At 30.5% G+C, this 22,392-nt stretch overlaps 1 protein-coding gene across 1 annotated transcript; it reads right to left on the bottom strand.

Moving 5' to 3' along the window:
* Nucleotides 1-20,027: 20,027 nt before the first annotated feature.
* Nucleotides 20,028-21,737, bottom strand: LOC114419039. Its single transcript, XM_028384626.1, has 2 exons — nucleotides 21,109-21,737; nucleotides 20,028-20,521 (listed from the first exon to the last, which is right to left on the bottom strand). Exons 1-2 carry the CDS (start codon nucleotides 21,389-21,391, stop codon nucleotides 20,376-20,378), a joined length of 429 nt encoding a protein of 142 aa, XP_028240427.1. The 5' UTR covers nucleotides 21,392-21,737; the 3' UTR covers nucleotides 20,028-20,375.
* Nucleotides 21,738-22,392: the final 655 nt, after the last annotated feature.

Here is a 22,392-nt window from a genome sequence, read left to right on the forward strand (position 1 = left end):
TGCTTCTCTGCCTCATGTGCGAGCGATATTTAGTGTTTAATATTATTTATTTGTATTTATATTATATGAGAACTGTGCGTTAATCATTCATAATGCATGAACCTCTGCCTTAGCAGCCGAACACCCATATTTTCATGTCATTGGATGTGTCTATTTTGTGTCCCTTTTTATATTATAATTTTTGATGGAAAATGTGAGTGAGCGCATCAGAAACTTGGGTTGGAAAAATACTTGACTAGATTCCCAAAGAAAGGGGGATTTTGTGGATCTTGCTTTACTTGCGGATGGAGCTACTTGACTGTCTAAGTCCTACAACACACTTGATCCCTAATTTGATAATGGGTTGTAAGTAACCAACTTCAGATTATAAAGTAAAATAATTTCAATTGATAATTAGAAAATCAATAGTCAAGATTATAGGCACATTCATAATAAATTATGTTATACATGAATTAATATATCAACTGTTAATTTTTCTTTAATGACTAAAATTACTTTAAAGAAGTCAAAATGGTATTCCCAAGTATAACATGGAGGATAATATGCATCTCTTTAGTTAATGAAAAAACCTATCATTAATTTGTTGATCTTTTAATTCTTTTTTCTAATAGAATTTTAGTAGTGTTTTTACTTGGGTACGAGATTATAAAGTATAATAGTAGTTGTAATTTCAATTGTATTATGATTAAAGAGGATTAGGCTCTTTTAAAGTAAATGTCAAAATAACTAATCTCAATTGTTGATAGCAAAATCAAGTATTGATATTTTAATATATGCATGCTTTGTTATACACTTGTACATGTAATATGTCCACAAGAGATAATCCAGGTTCAGTTGGTTGCGGTGAAATTTTCAGAAACTTCACCGGCTCTGCTATTGGTTGTTTCACGGCTTCTTTGGGTATTCAGAACTCTTTTGTCGAGATAATGGGTGGTGCTATTTTTGCAATAGAGCTTGCAACCTCAAAAGGTTGGAAGAATTTATGGCAAATGTGATCCAATCCTGGTGGTTCAAGCTTTCTCCAATCATATTCTAGCTCCCTGATCTCTCACAAATAGGTGGTATAATTATATAGATTTTACAAAGAGTATGAATTCTTTAGTTGGTCATAAACAGGTGAATATATTCTTGCCTTACATGCTTCTTCTCTTTTTGATTTCTGTTGGTGGAATCACTCACCTTTTTTGGTTGCAGCAAAAATGTATAGGAATAGAATAGGTTTACCTAACTATAATTTCACATAGCTTCCTTCAGCTTGAGTTTTGGTTCTTGTCTCCTGAAGCTGTTCTTGTTTTTTTTGGATTATTGGATCTATTTTCTTGGTGAGTGTCATGGGGTCAATTCTGCAAGGGTGTTAACCTAGTTGAGATCTCTTACTTTGTTGTGAAATCACCTATCAAGGTTTATTTAAAAAAATAATGATTTTTTCATAAACGATTAAGATTACTTAGTTTATCCTCCATAATGACTTGCTTATTCATAAAAGGCTAGATCGAATTATATAAATTGCGTAAAAATACATGTGATGCGTGGTCACGATAAAGATATAAAAACGTACGAAAAGTTAATGTGAAATTAGTTTTAAAATTAATAAATTAAAATGTTTAGAGATTTTAAAATCAAACCCAAAATATTATCGTAGTATCCCGCAAATTGTGGAAGCTTTGCTAAAGTAATAACAACAAACTCAATTGCAGCAAGTTGGGGAAAATTTTATCCAATAATAACACTGGAACTAAAACTTGTATTTCAAACACAGAAAATGAAATGAAGATTAAAAATCAATCTTTTTTTTATAGGAACCACGAGTGAGAGCCAAGCTGAATCTTTTAAGGGAATTGAAATTGAAATTGCATAGCAATGAAATTAAAATTTTAGTGCCACTAAAGAGTGAGGATGAGGACCACGAGTAAAATGAGTCACCATGTTAGGAACACCACGAGCAACGAAATTAAAATTGAAATCGGAATCAGAATCGGAATCGTCAAACTTCTTCAGTTGGAATTAAAATCGTGTATCTATAAAATTGAAAAAAAAACCACCAGTAAAATGAGACACTAAGACACCACGTTAGGAAGACACGACATTCATGCATGCCAATTGCACGAAATATCATGTGTATCAGTAAGCATTTTATTTTTTATATCTATGCTTCTTAATAACAAATTAAGACCACGGTTCAGTGTAATAATGATTAATTAGTCCATAATACAATTTTGTAGAGCCCCCGATTAAGTTGTGTTTGGTAGAGTTGCTTCTTTAAAACCTTTCAAGGGAGTCTGTAAAAAAAACCTTTCAAGGGAGAGTTAATCGAAATATAAAGGTAAGGCTTCAAAATTCCATTTTTCTTTTATTTAATAATAACCATTGATGATGTTAGGTAATAATAAATTAAAATTTAATCAAATTGTAATGATTGTAGTCCAATCATAAATTGATAGGTAAACTGATTTATTTTCATAATAAAGTTTTAAAATTCATATCAAAAGTGTATAAAAAAATTGAACTAATATATTAATTCCATAGTGTAAGCAATTATGTGTTTTATTTTGTCATTATCTAACCGGAGCAAACGATTATCAAGTGTGGGTTCCAAATCTGATCAGTAACGATTCTAGTGTTCACACATTAATTCTTCTCTTCACTATTAGGGAACTGTTTGGGGCAAAATGCTAGGGCACCTAACAATTTTTCGAAATGCCGAATGGTATTTTCGGTTATAAATAACAGGAGGAATTTTTTATTTCTGCAGTGTTATTTTTTTTCCGTAAAATCTCCGTCACGTAGTGTAAGTTACTTTTGTTAAGGATAGTTTCGAAACGTATTAGGTCTCCGGTGGTGTAAGTACATTACTAAGGAGAATACAGTAAATTTTGGTCGATTTTCGTTATCAGAGAAGAAGAGGTACGCAAAATATATACGGATTTTCAATCTGTATGATTCTTACGGATCAACAATCCATATGTCCACATCCATATGTCCATACGGATTTATTTATTTTTTGTTTTATTTATTAGATTATAATTGTTAATTTAATTATTATTAATTTTGTAATTTTTTTGTACTAGTTTTAGTAATTTCAAAAAATTTGCTTTGGTGATATTATTTTTTGATAGTGATATAAAAAAATGTATTAAGTAATTAGAATGGTGAAAAAAGAAATACTAATGATTAATAATTAATTAACATTACATTGCTTAAAAATTAATATACTAATGATTAATAATTAAACAAATTTATATGACAATGATTATGTATTTACATGTTTAACTGGATTATGTATTTTATTGAATGATGTATTTATTAGATTTATATGACATTTTAATGAAAAAGTGCAGTAAAATATTTTTTTTGTAAACAACTATATTTGTGTCAATAACAAATGAGGTGATTGTATAATTTGTTGTCATTGAATTGAATTTGTTAAATGTTTTATTAAGATGGATGAAGACCAGTGGATGTATAATAGTATGATGTCTGAAGAAGTTGATATGAATGTTAAAAATGAGGAAGATGCTGGCGTTAAAGTAGAACACGTTGATTGTTCTGATGCATTTAATACTTCTCAGGTATTTGTGTAATTTGTTGTTGTTGGTACAATAATTATATTACATAAATGTTTACTGATGTCAAACCTAATTTGAATTGTGTTATAGTTGTTTGCTAGCCGTGATGAAGTTTTACAATGGACTCGATCATTGGCTCATGACATTGGATTTGTTGTCGTTATAATGAGGTCAAACACCAATATCGGTGTTCGAGGAAGGGCCTTATTTCTATTGATAGCTTGTGAAAGAAATGAGGAGTATAGGCCTAAGAAATATAATTTTGTAAGAACATGCACTGACAGTAGAAAATATGGATGCCTATTTAAGTTGGGTGCGAAGCCAGTTTCGGGAGGAGAATGATGGATGGTGAAGTTAATTTCTGAGGTTCACAATCACGAAATGACAAAGTCATTTGTTGGGCATCCATATGTGGGTCGACTGACAAAGGATGAGAAGATTGTTGTTGATGATATGACAAAGTTCATGATGAAGTCAAGAAAGACTATGTTTACATTGAAGGAGCACAATGACAATAATTATATAACAATCAAACAAATTTACAATGTCAGACATGCTTACCGTTCTTCCATAAGAGGGAGTAACACCAAAATACAACAACTGATGATGCTGCTTAATCGAGATCAATATATTCACTGGCATAGGGTGAAGGATGATAATGTTGTACGTGACTTGTTCTGGAGTCATCCTGATGCAGTAAAGTTAACCAATTCTTGTAATTTGTTTTTTTTATCGACAATACCTACAAAACAATAGGTACAAAATGTCGTTGCTTGATATTGTTGGTGTTACACCAACATGAATGACATTCTCCGCCGCTTTTGCTTACTTGGAAGGAGAACGTCTTAATAATGTTGTTTGGGCTTTACAGCGGTTTTGAGGTCTTTTCATGACAGTTGATGCACTCCCCAGGGTTATTTTCACCGACAGGGATTTGTCTTTGATAAATGCAGTGAAAACTGTATTCCCAGATGCTACGAACTTGTTGTGTCGGTTTCACATTGACAAGAATGTGAAGACAAAGTGCAAAACCCTGGTTGCTCAAAAGAATGCATGGGATTATGTGATGGATGCTTGGGGGAGTTTGGTTGACTTTTCATGTGAGAGTTCTTTTGATGAGTACCTTAAAAACTTTGAAATGGCTTGCTCTCTGTGGCCTATGTTTGTGGACTATGTGTGTCAAACATGGGTGATTCCGCACAAAGAAAGATTTGTGAAAGCATGGACCAACAAAGTGATGCATCTAGGAAACACAACCACTAACAGGTATCAATATTGTTTTTTGTTTGTGTTCATTTGTTTAAGTGTTGACTTAAATGAAAATGGTGCGGTTGTTTACATGTTGTATATTTCATTTGTAGAGTTGAGAGCTCATTGGTCACTAAAGAGGCTCCTACAAAACTCTGTTGATGACATATGCAGTGTTTGGGAAGCAATGAATAATATGATGACAGTTCAACACACCTAGATTAAAACATCTTTTGAGACAAGCACGCATGTGGTTGGGCATGTGTTTAAAGTAACCTTGTACAAAAAAACTACTTGGCATGGTATTAAGGTACGCTTTAAATGAAATTGATCCTAAGTATGAGTGTGTAGCTTATGCAGGAAAAAAACCTTCACGTTGTGGATGTGTCATGAGGAATACCCACGGTCTTTCATGTGCATGTGAGTTGTTTAAATATGTTGTTAGCTCCATACCACTCGAGACAATCCACATTTTTTGGTGGAGACTTAGTTTTTCAGATCAATGGTTATGTGAGACGCAGGTGACCATAACTGAGGAGATGGAAACCATATCGAAACGCTTTGAGCAGCTCGATGTTTGTGGTAAAGTACATCTGAAGTCAAAGTTGTGAGAAATTGCTTATCCTGATATGAACTCCATGTATCCTCCTCCAGAAAAGGTGAAGACCAAAAAACCGTTAACCAAACAACAAAAGTCAATCAAAACCAATACAGAGACAGAATATTCCAATGTTTGATCAATTTTATCATTGCATCCAGGATTCTATTGAAAACATTATTCATGTCAAAGTGGATGGTAATTATGGTTATCGGACAATAGCTGTGTTATTAGGTATGGGTAAAGAATCATGGTCATTGGTGCGCAACCATCTACATAAAGAACTGACAAGCTAGTCCAAAGAGTATATCAACCTAGTTGGTAGTATAGAGAGATTTGAGGAATTAAAGTATTCCCTACTTGTTGACGGATTATCTATGGTGCATAAGTTCATTGTTATGTCACTTTTTCTTTAAATAACCTTTAAGTAATCGTCATTTGTTATTTTTTACATGTAGGTTACCATGGATAAATAGATGAATATTACAGATATGAGATATGTCATTGGTTCACGACACAACGTGATCGTTGTTTCTCTTTCATGATAACAAAACATGACATTTTTTCATCTTAGAAGTTAGCCGCCACCAGATTCTTCTGTGCATCGCGTAATATGCATTAGTCATGTGTATGAAAATCATTTTGTACAGGTAATCACATAATTATGATGTTAGTATAACTGGTGATACTGTAGTTTGGTATCTTACGTTCTATTTGTTTGTCGTTATCTAACAGGTTTTGCTACGAGACCATTGTCCTTTACCACCAGTGGTGTTGTTATGGAGTACACATTGTCATTTCTCAGGCAAAGCAGTGACCCACTCTGTACATAGGTAGAATGCAGCGTTACACAACTTTGTCTAGACCGAAAACCGAATTTGTTGATTTAGGTGAACTATGAACATAAAATGTTATTAACATTGACGTTTGTGTAAATTATTATTTTGTTGACATTCATAATTTTGTTTTCAATCATTATTTTTAAAAGTTAGAAAATAATTAAAAGCTTTGAAAATAATAATCATACGGTTTCATTCGCTAATGGACACGAATTCAAACATTCCATTAACTTCAACATAGTTGAAACAAAAAAAAAAATTGCATGAAAAACTACAATTAACTAATACTAATTTTGCATTGAATCATGTTGTGACCGAGACATGTCGTCTTCCATTTCCATTACCTGTTGACTAAAAACAACAAAAATTTCTGTTGGCCCAAATTATTTTCTTTAGTTAGACTGTACTAAGACCTTTAGCACATCATTGTCAGTTTTCAACTCAATAATTTCAAGTTTGATAACTTTGTCTGAATACTCATAATGACCAGGTTGTCGAAAAAAAAATCGCCTTACCATTTGTGATTCATGAATACCGTAAGGGGGAATCCCTTGAGGTGCAACTTGCTTGATCAAATCCTGCAGTTCATCGATGGTACATCCGGAATGAATGTCAATTTTTTTTGAATTTTTTCCTGTGAATGAGTAACCGACAAAGTCGTGTTGGCGTTGCATGTTCCACCTCCCGTTGTAATATAGCAAGACATCATGAGTAGGGGTTATAGTGGCTTGAAGTAAGTTTAATATACCATCTGATGTTCTACCAATGGTGTATAATAACTCAATCAGGCCAACACACGACAATTGATGATTACACATTAACATTGTGCTAACATCATCACCGTTTTTCAATTGCATAGATTGAAAGCGAAATTGGTTACCTGCATCTGTGAATGGTCGTTGGTAGTAAATTTCATCCAAATATTGATCATCGGTTAGCTGAAGGGCATTGTGCATTCTACTTTTTAACATTCGAAAACCACAATTGTTAGGTACTCGAATGGGTATTGGAGTGGAACTTTGGAAATAAACACCAATTTCGTTGTGAATAATCAATCCATTCGGAAAAATAAAAGCTAATCTGGAGTTCACAATCACCTGACTGCTTGTTTCTCCCAAAAATGCAATAGTTTGTTGTAAAATTTGGTTTGTCAAGTTGGTTTGGGAGAGAATGTGTGATTTTTTAGAGTGTTGGTGTGATATATATAGATGGTGTTCACTAAGACTTCTTGAATTTTTTTTAAATAGACATGCGCACAGATTCGTGTTTGTGTTGTCAAGTACAACAATGTCGTGTCACGCTTTATGTTGCATCAGACATGACGCAACATTAACGACTAATTAACGATAAACGCATCACAAAAATTTATATCACATAATCATTAAAATTAAAAATTAACCAAATCAACCATATAAATAAATTATCCACAAAATTAAAAATATTCCAAATAAATAACCAAATGTCACAGTCAAAAAATAAATGCACCAAATAAATAAATTATCCAAAAAATTATAAATGACATATACAAGGCAAAAATAAAACAACTTCAATGACCGTCCATACGCCACCTACGCTTGGATCTGTTACCTACAGTTGGGTGGCCAATGTAGCTTTTTGCGATGCCCTCACATTCTTCAACAATTTGGTCAGGATCCTCAGGTTCAGTAGCCTTTCCAACTTATCACCAATTGATACAAAGTCATCCTAGTAAGTGAAAAAAAACAAACATAACAATTGTTAGTAATAAAATACTAAAGAAAGCAACAAACACAAATACCAAAAAAATATTTTACCACTGCATGTCAAACATGACGCACATCAACGTCTGCCTCATTAGGTGCCGCTGCCCCTAGCGATTGCTAATACATATTTGCTTCAACAAATTCTCATATTGTTGAACTGGAGGAACTCTAGGAGGATCTCCTAGTTGTGCTGGTCTTATGAATGGATGCGAGATCATGTAAAACCAACCCATGTAATTTGGTGAGCAGTGGCCAGGCACTGCACATAATTGCCCTACAGGTTCAATGTATTCACCAAACTGCATCCATCTATCATCAATTTCTTCAACAGAGAATGAAGACGCAACAGGATGTGGCCGGAAAATAATGAGATGACATCAAATTCTCTAAATAAACGGTGGTCACTGTACGGAATCCAGCACATCGCGTCAAGGATCAGTTTATCCGGACGCCTCCAATACGTGGAAATGGGCAGTGCCTTGCCAGAGGTCCATCGGCATGCACTCGGTCTCCTCTCATCATAATCCTCGGCAGGAACAGCGGAACCAACGGACGAGAAATGCTCGTAGATCCAACACTTAATATATTTTGCAAGCATATTCATTAAAATACACGACAACATATAATATTCAACTTCAATGAAATTTTTTTTCGTAACATCTTAACTAACTTGTAATAGAGTGATATATCCTGCAAGTTGCCTCATCGTGCTCTTAGACGCGTCATTTAAATTATCATACATGTGCACAAGTGAAGCAGTGCCCCAAGCGTAACCCCACTTTGCGTCATGTCACACAGTGCATCCAAGAATACCACGTGCACGTGTGTGACACTCTTGTTAGTAAAGAGGGTGCATCCAAGCAGATGCGACAAATATACTCACACTGCTACAGTCCAGTGACATGCCTCGATCTTCATCTCATACACCTCACGCAGCCACGATAGTCGAACATAAGAGTCATGACACTAAATCGTCTCAACTCTCACCTCTACAGCACTGAACTCGAGTAATTCCACCAACATTTCGATAGCGTCATCGACATGAAGTAGCTTGAAGCTGTGGCACGCCCCTACAACAGATAGATGTAGCAACGACACGACGTCATCCAAGGTGATAGTCACCTCTTCGATGGGCAAATGGAAACTGCTAGTTTCCTTATGCCAACGTTCCACAAAAGCAGACATTAGTCCCCGATGTTAGTCGTCATTTATGACTAACTTTTGTGTTGAAAAGCTTTATGAAAATCATGTCTTTCCCCCAATTTTTGGTTCTTTTTGTAGGTTTGTACATATTTTTAGGTTTAATTTGATTTTTATGCAGAGATATTTCCTTCCATGTGAATTAATGTGTTTGCAACTTCAGTTTCAGGTGAAAAGATGAAGAAATAGAAGGTTGTAGTGGCTGGTCTCTCGCTAAGCGAGGCTTGTGCGCTTAGCGAGAATCATCTGCTAAGCGAGGCACTCAGCCCACTTAGCGAATCAGGAGAATCTGGAGGAGAATCTGTCAAGCATCTACGCGCTTAGCACATCATCAGCTCGCTCAGGGAGTCGATTGTCTTCTCTCACGCTAAGCGCTCCCAGCTCGCTCAGCAGAAAATCACTAACTCGCGTTTAGCGCGAAAATCGGGCTAAGCGAGCCTTCAAGGACAGAAAGCCCTTAAAAGCTGAAGTTGGCAAAAAAGGAGGGAGCTTTGGCAAAAAACACATAGAACTATTATGTGAGAGACGCAACAACGCAAGGGAGCACCAAAAACCCCAGCTTTCAAGAGGATTCTAGGTTTTAGAGTAATTTGTAGGTTCCTAGAGGTGGAGGAGACATCCCCACCACTGTGTAATCTGTATTTTGCTTCAAAAAAACCTTATTATAGCTGAAAGGTGGTACCTTGCCATGAAAGGCTAAAGCTTTTGTGGGGAATCTTTGTCGAGTCTTAATGTAAATATTATTTACTATCTATTTAATGTTGTTTTGATGTGTTCATTACTTCTATCTGAATTTAATTCTAGCATGCTTTTGGTCTAATCACCCATTTGTGTGTAAAGTTAGGATTTTTAACATTGGAAAATGTTTTGAATCCTTAGAACTGGATAGAGCAGGGTTAGATAACTGTATTATTTGGACACAAAGTGTAGGGACTCTAGTTTTTACTATGTTGTGACCTTAATGTTGTTCGGTTAGGCCAAGTTTGACGAGGGATCCAAGATCGAAGTTTCATTAGAATTAGCCCATTCATGCGAGACATCGTTGTTTGGGACAATTGTCCTTAGCATTAAACACAGAAACAACATTAGATAGAGAAAAAATTTTAATTGCATCAAGTTACTCAGTAGAAGGACCCAACGTTTTTAATTCATTTGTTTATCTTTTATATTTAGATAGTTAATTTTGTAGTTATCTTTAGAATTGCAAGTGCATCCTGTGTTTATCTCCATTTCATGATGTATACAAATGTCTACTTATTGAATGAACGCTTTTCTGAATGAAACAAACTCCCTATGATTCGATACTCGGTTCTTACCGTTTTATATTACTTGTGACTCAGTATACTTGCTGATAAATTTCACAGTTGCCGAGAGGTGAAACACCAGTATCTAGGGAACAGACGATCAAAGGATTTAGTCCACTGGTCGCCACGAGATCTTCAATCTCTGAAGTAGGCCTCTCGAACTTAGCCATCTTCCTTCCATGGGAAGATAACTTCAACTCAGGACGTTCCTGCAAACAATAATATCGATGATGTAAAAAAATTATTAACTAGTAAACTACGTTATTTATGTTTTTTAAAAATTACATACTTCTCCATTACAGACTCTTAAAGTAATGTGATTTTCAAAATCTCTAAGAACTGATGTGTCATGGGGTCCGTCCGGAAAACCCTCAATATCAGTAACAACTTCTTCAACAGGTGCTTCTAGTTGCTCTTCGTTCAATTCCTTTGTGGCCATAGGAGGGTCCTCAACAACACGCTCTTATTGTTGCTGTCTACAGGCCGATGCAGTAGGCTTTCGCTGTTGGGGGGCATCATCGTCACTCGTGTCTTTCTTCCCCAAGACTTTTCCTATTGCTCGGCCTAAAGCCCGACCAAGACCTCTAGTTCTAACCATTATCGTGTTTTTTATATTCAATAATGTCTAAATTAACTAATGAAATTTAATTTTTTTAAAACTATTAAAAGTCAATTTTTTTAAGTAATAAAACTACCAAAATGAATATATTTTAATATTTGATTTCAATCATTTTTTATAACTTACAAATTTGTTATACAATTAAAATATTTGTTTCAATGTTTTGTATAATAATAATTATTTATAATTTTTAATTGAATTATTTTTATAACTAACAACTTTTAATTAATTTAAATATAGTATTAGTTTTGGAAATCTTATCTAATCTAATCTTAGTCTTAATTTGGTAAATCTAATATAATCTTACTCTTAATATGGGAAATCTAATCTAATCTAATTTAATCTAATGTAATCTTATATTACCATACATAATTAAATAAAAAAACTAGCCAAATTATATAAAAAGAGATACTAACATATAAATTAGAAAAATTATCAACAAGACTAACCAAATAAGTCCATACATAATAAAATTCAAATACATGATTAAATTTCACAAATGATTACAATACACTAAAAAATAATTACACTAAATTTTTTTAACAAAATCGCTGAAATAAAAAAAATTCAAAAATAACCATAATTTTTTTGACCAAATATAACACTATTAAGAAAAAAATTCGAAAATAATATTTTTTAAAAAAATACCATATGGATCATGGTTCATAGGGATTGACAATCTGTATGAACCATATGGATCACTGATCCATATGACAATAACACTAATTAAATTTTAATAAAATACAAGAAATCTTTTTACCATACATAACAACATTTAATTTTTTTTAAATAACTCATAAGAATTTTTAAAAAAATTGAAACAAAAAAATTTAAAAATAATTATTTTTAATTTTAATATTTTTTAAAAGTACCATACAGATTGACAATTTGTATCTGTATGGCAATAACGCTAATTAAATTTTAATAAACATCTAAAATAATTTTTTTACCATACATAACAGCTATTAAAAAAAATTAAAAATAGCTCACAAGAATTTGTTAAAAAATTGCAACAAAAAAAAATTTATACATAATTATTTTTAATTTAAAAAAATATCATACGAATGTTCATACTGATTGATAATTCGTATGAACCATACGGATCAGTGATCTATATGGTATACGGCAATAACGCTAATTAGCTAATTAAATTTTAATAAATAACTAAAATAATTTTTTTACCATGCATAACAGCTATTAAATTTTTTGTAAAATAACTGACAAGAATTTGTTAAAAAATTGCAACAAAAAATATTCAAACATATCTTTTTTAATTTGAATTTTTTTTTATAAAAAATACCATACGGATCACTGTATGGCAATAATGTTTATTAAATTTTAATAAATAACTAAAATATTTTTTACCATACATAACAATTATTAATTTTTTTAAAAAAATAACTCACATTCACAAGGATTTTTTAAAAGATTGCAACAAAAATTTTCAGTTTTTTTATTTGAATTAATTTTTTTTAAAAAAATACCATACAGATCAATTGGCCACAAGACACTGAATTTTTTTTAATAATAACTTAAATAAATTTTACCAAAAATAAAAGAAAAAAAATTTTCAAATAAATTTAAAAAGTAAAAAAAAAAAAAACTCATATGGATTAGTAATCTGTATAGGTCATACGGATTACTAATCCGTATGACCCATACGGATCATCAATTCGTATAGATTTTTGTCGGCAATAAGCCATTTTTTCCGACAAAGCTTTAAAAAAACCAACAACAACAACAACAAACACCAAAAATCAATTACATAAAACAATACAATCAAGCAACAACATCACAATAGCAAGAAATCATTGAACACTTCAACAAAAACAACTTGAAAGCGGGAAGAGGAACAAGAAGAAGTACTGAAGAACTGAACAAGAAGAACACCACTTACCTTGAAGAAGATTACCCAACGAATGAGAAGAAGAATTGAAGAACTAAAGAAGACGAAGGACCAACAACCACCAACAACAACAACCACTAGCATAGAGGAAGATGAAGGATGAGCAGAAGAGGAACAAGCACCAACACCAACGGTGACAAGAAGAGGAAGAGGTAAATGGTGAGAGAAAGAGGAAGAAGCGGTCGTAGGAAGAAGAGACAAAGGATTCGCGCTGTACGAACGAAAATGTAGGAGTATTTATATTATTAGGGTGAAGGACATTTTTGTCATTTCATCACAGGTGCTGGGTGCCCCAGCAAAAATACTGGGTGCACTAAGTAACACCCTCACTATTATTCTCTGTGAATGGACCTTTTGATGTATACGATAAATTATGCTCCACTATCGAGTCTATTTTCTAACTTTAAATATCTTTTATGGAAATGACAGATAAATGATTTGAATTGAAATTAACCTTATTGTGTTGAAAATGACCTGAGAGAATTCATTCGTTTATAACTTTGGTTTGGTTAAAATTGTAGAAAATTAAATTGATTACAAACCTAATTAATTCCTTTTTTTTTTTTTACAAATTAAATGAGTTGAAAATTTCTGAAATTTTATTTTTACCTTTTGTATCCTAGCTCTCTTTAATAAATAAAGAGACACAGACCAAAATTTTATTTTAAGTTAATAAAATATAAATAATTTGTAGTAATTATGATCTTGATTTACCACCATAATTAAGATGTTGTGCTCACTAATGATACTATCTCTATAAGTTTTGATTCTTTGGATCGACTATAAGACTAATCCTAACTTAGTCATATTTAACTCTCTCCCTTCCCAAGAGGATATAATTTGTGGGGATCCAATTCAACTCTTTCGTCACCAACTCAATGTGTTGTAATTTACTCAGTTGGGTGTAGTCATGTTTCTTTTGCATATTATAAGACTATTGACTTCATAATGATTTTAACAATAGTAAATGTAAACTAGAATGAGATCCATGCGTTGTGTGGGTTTATAAATATTTTTAAAAAAATTAAAATATAATTTACAATGCTATTTTATATTCTTTTCTATTAAAGGAGATAAAAAAATTACGTATAAATTAAGATATTTTTTATTTATCAATATATTTATAAGAGAATATTTCAAATTGGGAGCTGACCACTCAACTAAAGTTGATTAAAGTAAATATTATGTATAAATTTTATAAGAACAATATAAAGATAAAGTGAAATTGATATAATAAAACAACCAAATAAATATATTTAATGAAAGAAAAAGTCAATCATAATGGTAAGACCCCAAAAATTGTTTATTTAAATAGATTTTTTGTATTTATTTTCTTTTGCTGGTGACTTGTTGTTGACTTTTGTTTTTTTTTTGTGTGCTTCTTTTTTAACTTTGAAGTAAGGCCGACTCTTGAGGACGTTAAAACAACAATTTGTTTATCCGCCTTTCTCCTTAATGAATTTTCTAAGATTGAATAAACTTCATTTGATGATGAAGATGTATCTCTTGACTTTTTGGATGCTTGTACCTTTGCGCTTTTACTTATGACAGATTGTTTTTTCACATTTTTTCTTAATGGACTTTCTTCTTCTTTTGATGACGAAGATACATCTTTTGACTTTGGATAGTTGTAGCTTTGGACTTTGACTTATGACAATTTGTTCATTTGCCTTGTTTTTAATGGACTTTGTGATATTTGATAAATTTTTTCATTAAATGATGAAGATGCACGTTTTGACTTGTTGGATGCTTATAGCTTTGGGCTTTGACTTATAATTAGTTATTCATGTGACTCTCATATGATGATATTTGTCGTGGTGAAGTCGGCTCCTTTTTATTTTTAATAAAAATATTAATTAATGGATGAAACTATTAATAATTTGTACAAGAAGTAAAAATGAAAATAAATTATAAATATGGTTACCCTTTGAAGAGAGGATAAAAGTCTTTGTGACGATATAGGTTTGAAATTCTTCCTTCAAGTTGTGAGCTGTGAGCTTGATTTCAAAAATTAAAGTGTGTTTGTAAAATGTATACAATATTGAGGTATGTCCTTATTTGTATTTTGGGTGTAAAGGAATTTAGATGTTGTTGTATTTTTGTATTTAGAATTTATTGTGCATCTCAATCAAACATTGTGAATGTTGCTATACTAGTGTCATAAGAAACTTTCAATTGTATCCTGAACCTAAAAAAGGTTTTAAATTTTTTAATATTTATTTAATTTTTATAAAAAAATAATTCATTATATACAAATATGAAAAAATTGAATGATATGTAAAATGTAAAAGGAAATAGTTAATTTTTCTTCCAACAACATCATTTCCAATAACATTGGATGTTGCTCATCTTTCTTATTATCAACATTCCATTATCGAGCAATACACACTTTTAGAAACCAATAATCACGATTTGTGTTGAGATCTTGTTAAATTCATATTTCATTTTACTTTGTTGGATTCTTGTGTAAAAATAAATAAAAATATAGTAGCTCGAGCTGTTATGTAATTAGATAACATTTCCAATCATATAGTAGTATGACATGTAAGGTAATAAACGATTTTAATATGTATTGAGTTAAGAAATTGAAATTTAAAATTTAGAATTGTGTTGTTCATTAATAATCAAATATAATCTGAATCAAATCATTAATATAAATAATCAAAAATCAAATTGTGTTATAATGAGACATAACAATGACAAAAAATTAAATTTAAAATTCAAAATGTGTACCATACATTAATAATCATAAAATAAAATATGAATTAAGTATTTTAATATGAAAAATCAACAAAAAATGTGTTCTAATGAAAATTTAAAATGCAGTATTCTTTTACAACTAATAACTAATAATTTAACTTTTTAAATTGTATTTAATTATCAATTAAATATTAATTGTTAATTAATTTTGAGAGGCTAATATATTTATTAAAATTTATAATGTAAAAAATATATAGAATTTATATAGTATTAAATATAAATATACAAAAATCTTAAAATTTTAATATCTCTAGTTACTTTTTTGGTGCATTCCTATAAATTGAAAGAAAACATTAACCAAAGGTGGTTTGGTTGGAAGGGAGGGAAGAGAATTTTTTTTAATAAACTATGTAATTTGATTTAATTGTCTTATTTTCTTATCTTCAAATATTTTATTATCTTTAATTTCTTGATTTTTTTCACTCCTCATTAATTTAATTGAAATATTTTTAAATTTAATATATTTAACTTGATGATAAATATATTATTATATTTTATTTTTTTAAAAAAATATTCAATTTAGTCAAATATTCATTTTAAAGATCAATGTGGAGCAAAAAATAACCAGGAGACTAAAGATAATAAGAAAATTTTCCCTCCTCTCCCCCTTCCTTCCCATCCAACCCAACATGCCCTAAGAATATAAATTAAATTTTACAAAACAAAATTTTAAAAATTAAATTACTCATTGATGAAAAATAGAGGTGTGGTTTGAATAAAATGACATAATTTTTTTTATAATTTTACTTAAATTTTAAAATTTTATGCCAATCACACAAACCTAAGTATGAGAGAAACATTTTAAAATGTTATATATATATATATATATATATATATATATATATATATATATAAAGAAAAAAATAATAAAATGTGAAAAATTAAATTAAATTTTATTTCACACATGAGTATTAGAATTAATCCATGATCAACTTTCAAAACACACAAATAAAAATAAATACCTTCCAAATAATATTTCTTGAGGATGTGAACATTATTGTATTTCTGATGTTGCCCTTGTCGTCCTTGATATTTCATAGACTTTGAACTTTAATTTTTTTAATTTAAAGATATAAAAAAAGTATAATATAATTTGCCTTCAAATTTAAATAAAAGTTATACTTCCACAAGAACATGATTTTTTTATTTTTAGATAAGAAAAGTAAAAGTGAACATACTATTTCATAGTAGTGAAATGTGTAGGACATGTCATTATTTGTTGTAAATTGTCATGTGATCTTAAATTTTTTTACTACTTTCTGTAAGGCAAAAGGAGAAATATAACAATTATAAATTAAATTAGGCTAATATGGCATAATTTAAATGGCCTGTTTATGCTGAGATGACAATTCAAATAAAAAATAAATTTATAATTATTATTGAAAGAGTAGAATTTCTTAAGTGCTATGTTTGCCAAATATGTTTGAAAAAATAAAAAAAAAAGAACATTAATGAAAAGAATATTGATTGTAAATAAAATTTTGATCATTTTAGTATGATATAATTTTTATAAATGAATAAGTCGACATAAGGTATATTGAATTTGTTGAAAATCAATCTTACAATTAAAGGTAAGAGGAGACATGTTCCTAGAACAAAAAATAAAAAGAAAAAGCGTGGATACTAAGCTGCATACAACATGATCACATATGGTATAATGTTATAATAGCATTACTACTAATTATAAACAAAGTGACTATTGCACACTTCCTTTACACACTAATCAATTATAGTGTATGTTGGAGTCCAAATTAAATTATAGACAAAGTTGTAAAATAATAAAAAATTCACCTTTGAAATAGTATATATCCTTAAAGTCTTTTGTCCATGGGATAGTTGTGGAAGATCAATAGGCCAAACCAACAGTGGAACATTAGTCACTCATCAATTATCATATGTCAAAATATTAAAATTAGATCATATTACCGAGCACAACATGATATTGTATATTCATTTAAAAATAATATTTATGCAAGTTTGGTAAATGTCATGCTAATCATGGTTAGGTTGTCATGGTAAAATATAAAATAATACACATCACTTTACTATGAAAATAGGAGATAAAAATTGGCTCTCAGTTGCTCACTATAGTTAAATAATATTTAAACAATTTATTTGTATTATTACAAAAAAGTATAATTTAAATTATCAAATAGTTACAAGATTAGAGGAGATTAATTACTTGAAAAAGGTATTCAGGCTTTGGCTAACCAAATGGTTAAACATGTCTAGGACTTCTGTCACGTTGATCAATTATCTTTAATATTGGGGGAAAAAATTTCATTGATTGTAAATATAATTTTCTTTTATTTTATATATGTGATGTGCTATATTAATAAATTAAATTAGTAGATTATGCAGGTGTTAATAACATTAAAACTTATTTTAATTTAACAAATGATTTAAATATCCTAAAAAAAAACTAATGATTTAAATAAATTTAAATATTTCTAGAATATCGTATATTAAAATTGATCAAATTAAAATTCTTAATAAATATAAATATATTAATGAGAATTAATTTAGACATTTGTGTCATAACAAAACATAATAATTGTATTAGAATTTGTATTGAGTAACTGGTATTTCAAAATATTAATAATAAATGGTAATGTTATAATTTGTAATCAGTAACTAATAGTTTTAAATTATAATTAATTAGCCGTTTGTATTGACTATTGAGTAACTGATATTCTTGAAATTGTAATATATTTTATAATTAATAACTAATTATTTTGTAAGTAATAGGCTTAAAATTTATTATTATGTCAATTATTGGCCGTCTGTCATGCCATGATTCTATCGTTTCAAAATACTTAGGTGAAACAACACCTTCAAAACCTTCCATCAAGATCACCTTGTTGTCAGAAATGTAAAGCTTCATACCTTCTAAAATAGGATGAAAATATAGATAAGTAGCGATTAGTAGACTTATTTGTTGTAGATTTTACTCAGTATCAACAAATAACAAAAAATTTATCATTTCAAGATGAACTTGTACATATTCGATCAATTCAAAACATGTTTGGAATATTGTCATATCATACCTTCTAATGCTTTTCTAACATCTAGAATAACATTGACATCCTGCCTCATACCTGGAGAAAGATCATCATACCTGGAGAAAGATCAGTACACAAGAGGCCAATCAGAGTACCAAAACTTACTGCAACTAAGGAAATAACTGAAAACTACTAAAGATCATGCTACACAAGAAATTTATAATTTAACGAACAATTTGTAAAGTAAAATATCACTACATAAACATTTGAATGACTTTCATACCAAAACCTAGTATATAACTAAGAGAAATAGTATGAAAAATCTCTATTTAGCATATATTTGTAAATTATACGATTCACAGTCTCATTCTCCGAGTAGTGATCCGGGATTGGGACCATTTGCTACAAGGATGTAAGCGAACACTTTATGCACAAGAACAAAAGGTATTTTTTGTTCAACTTATAACCTCTTATTAGTTGATTATGTGTAACTTACGAAGATGATTCATATAAACAAATACGAGAAACTTAACGTCAATAAAAAAAATCAACCTTTTTCAACATTATCATAGGAGAACAAAAATAAAACTTGCATTAACAGTTAGTAACTTCCTACTTTAATATGTCTCAAATTTGATGACCTCAACTTCCCCTAAATCTTGTTTTAGTTTTTAATTGGTTTATTGTCATAGCTCCTTTAGAGGGCGAGCCCTGGTGCAGCCGTAAAGTTGTGCCTTGGTGGTCATGGGTTCGAATCCGGAAACAGCCTCTTTGTATATGCACGGGTAAGGCTGCGTACAACATCCCTCCCTCATACCTTTGCATAGCGAAGAGCCTCTGAGCAATGGGGTACGAAGTTTTTTATTGTCATAGCTCCTTTAGCACCATTCTCCAATAATCTATAAATAATCTAAAATTCAACAAAATCCAAATCATTAAAAGATAAATTTAAAGTATCTAACAAACTCTAGTGGAAAATGAAGAGAATTTTAATAAAAAATATTTTTCTTACAAAAAGGTGTCTCAACTATTGATAATGAAAATGCTTATGAAGAATAATATAAGAGAAAAAATTGTGAATATCACTTGCATTTGATTTCTTGTGAGAATTACATCATCAAATGGAAAATACAATTTAGAGGATTCAAGAGAAGAAAGAACAAATATTATTTTTGACAATTTAACCTAGATTTAAATGGACAATGGAAGGAGTGAGTTTATAAATCTTTTAATAGAAGAGAAATACATTGAAAGATAGAATTCCTCCTACATTAACAGATAAACAAATAAGTTGATATGAGAGCATATAGTTTCACACATCGATTTCAATGGTCCATTATAAGTTTCAATTTTAGGAAACAGAACATTACTTAATCCGTAGTACATTACTTAGTCCATAGTACATTAGTACACATCCATATTACTTAAACAAATAAAGTAAAATTGGAAAAACTGAAAATGTAACTGTTGGATTGGAAAGTACTGCAGTGTGCACAATCCTTTTGGATTCAATTTGGAACAACACCACACTTCAAGGACAAATGAAATGAGCACTGCCTAACTACTAGGCTACGCTTCAAAGACAATAATATTAGAGCCGAGAGCGTAGCATAAATTGGCCCTCAGCTATTAGTCTCGTTTCTGTCAACACTGGTGCTACTCCACCATCAACTATGTTCCCTGCAGGTTCAACGTCTGCATTCGAAGTTGAAGCATTTGTGACTTTCAATGTGTATACTGCACCACCAAGAAAGTTGCACTTCCAGTCACAAACTTATTATTTATTGGTAGCTATTGAAAAATGGAAATTTCAATGTTGAATTCAAGGTTCATGAACCAACTACCTATATTTGGGCTTGAAGTATGAACAATGCATAAGACCACTTATCTTGTAAATGGTTTCATATTCTTCCATGACATGATTCATATTTAGTCTAGTTATGTGATCAAGTTCATCAATTCATTAATACTCTTTGCACATCTAAATTGATTTTTTAATGAAATTGATTTTGAATTGATATGATTTATTTTTAAATGTTTTTATTATAAAATTAAATTAAGAGTAAAACTCATTATAAAATTTTGAATTTAACACAAAAGTTACTTAAAGTTGTTTTAACTTTAAAAATCATTTTTGGACTTAGAATCAATCCTGAATTATTTTTGGATGTGAAACTAAATAGTGAAAATTTATTCAGAATTAAATTTTGACTTTGGAATCAATTTTTCAATATGAAATCAAACATGCACTCATCTCTAAGATCTTAGATTGACTTTTTGACCATGTAATTATGCAAACATAATTCATAAAGATGCATACTGACCTGGTGGAGGGGAAGTTGAAGTTGATTGTGTATAAGATTTGCTCACAAACAGTTGAAATTTGACACCATCTGTGGTGTTCTCCTTAAATGCAGAAACCAATATATTGGGAAGGGGTAATGCAGGGATTTGTTGGTCTATGGTTGATAAAGGAGCTTCAGAATTGGGTTTAAGCTTCTTGGGGTCATGGTCATCTGCACCAGAAGATGGGTAACCAAGTGATTTATCCACAAACGCACCAAATACATTGTGCCTCTTCCTTTGGTTCTGTCCATGATCTTCCATGCTTCAAGACGAAGACACAATTTTTTTATTCTGTAAGGATATATTTAGAGGCATTCTTGGCAAAAAATGTGGTAATATATGATAAGGAAAATTATGGTTTGGGGTGTGTGTACCTACATAGAGAATTTCTTATGCCACTTTTATTATATAATATTAAACATTTTAGTTAAGCATAAATCACCTAAGGATTCGAGATATTGTAACTTTACAGATTTGTGTAAGAATAAATTTCAGTGGATGGGTTTCATCTACCATCAATCAGGGACTTTATCAGTCTCAAGTGCAAAAGTTGTCAATGTTCAACAACTTTATTAACTTTACAGATTTGTGTAAGAATAAATTTCAGTGGTTGGGTTTCATCTACCACCAATCAAGGGACTTTATCAGTCTTAAGTGCAAAAGTTGTCAATGTTCAACAACTTTATTCACTTTTTCTCGAGCCCCAACTTTACTTTTATGCAGACCTTTACTTTTTTCTTTCCTAGTACAGTAACACACATGCTTATTTATCAATTTATTCATAGGAAGAACCTTCTTGGCACGGTAATTCCATAACATGAATTACTGATTAAGAAATGGAAGAATCTCATAGCATCTCGATTGTAAGAAACTTTTATGAGTTTCTTAATCATCTTGATCTCTGTATTATTTTTTTTGGTTCTCATAATGTCATATTATTCATAAAAAATTTATATAAAATTTTACTTTAATATAAAAAATCATAAAAAATCACAAAAAATTTAAATATTAGAGTTTCTTATATAAGAAATTATTCTTAACATAACTCACTTTGACATCATTCTTTAATAAAAAAAATCATGAAAGCACCTCTCATTAAAAATACTCTTATAATAATGTCAGAATTTACTACTTGGTTGGTATTATGTTATAATCCAAGGGCCATATGTAGTACATGTCATGATCATTATGTCACAAATGAAATCATCTCAGAAATTAAGCAATAACTACCAATAATATTTGTGGGAACTGGGAAACTTCCG

The sequence above is a fragment of the Glycine soja genome, chromosome 7, assembly GCF_004193775.1.
Source record: "Glycine soja cultivar W05 chromosome 7, ASM419377v2, whole genome shotgun sequence".
In the NCBI taxonomy this organism is placed as follows: Eukaryota; Viridiplantae; Streptophyta; class Magnoliopsida; order Fabales; family Fabaceae; genus Glycine; species Glycine soja.

Coding starts and splice junctions, on each gene's coding strand:
- LOC114419039 (XM_028384626.1), bottom strand. CDS start 21,391: ATGGAAGATCATGGACAGAACCAAAGGAAGAGGCACAATGTATTTGGT. Junction 20,522..21,108: donor TTCAACTTCCCCTCCACCAG/GTCAGTATGCAT, acceptor TTGGTGGTGCAG/TATACACATTGAAAGTCACA.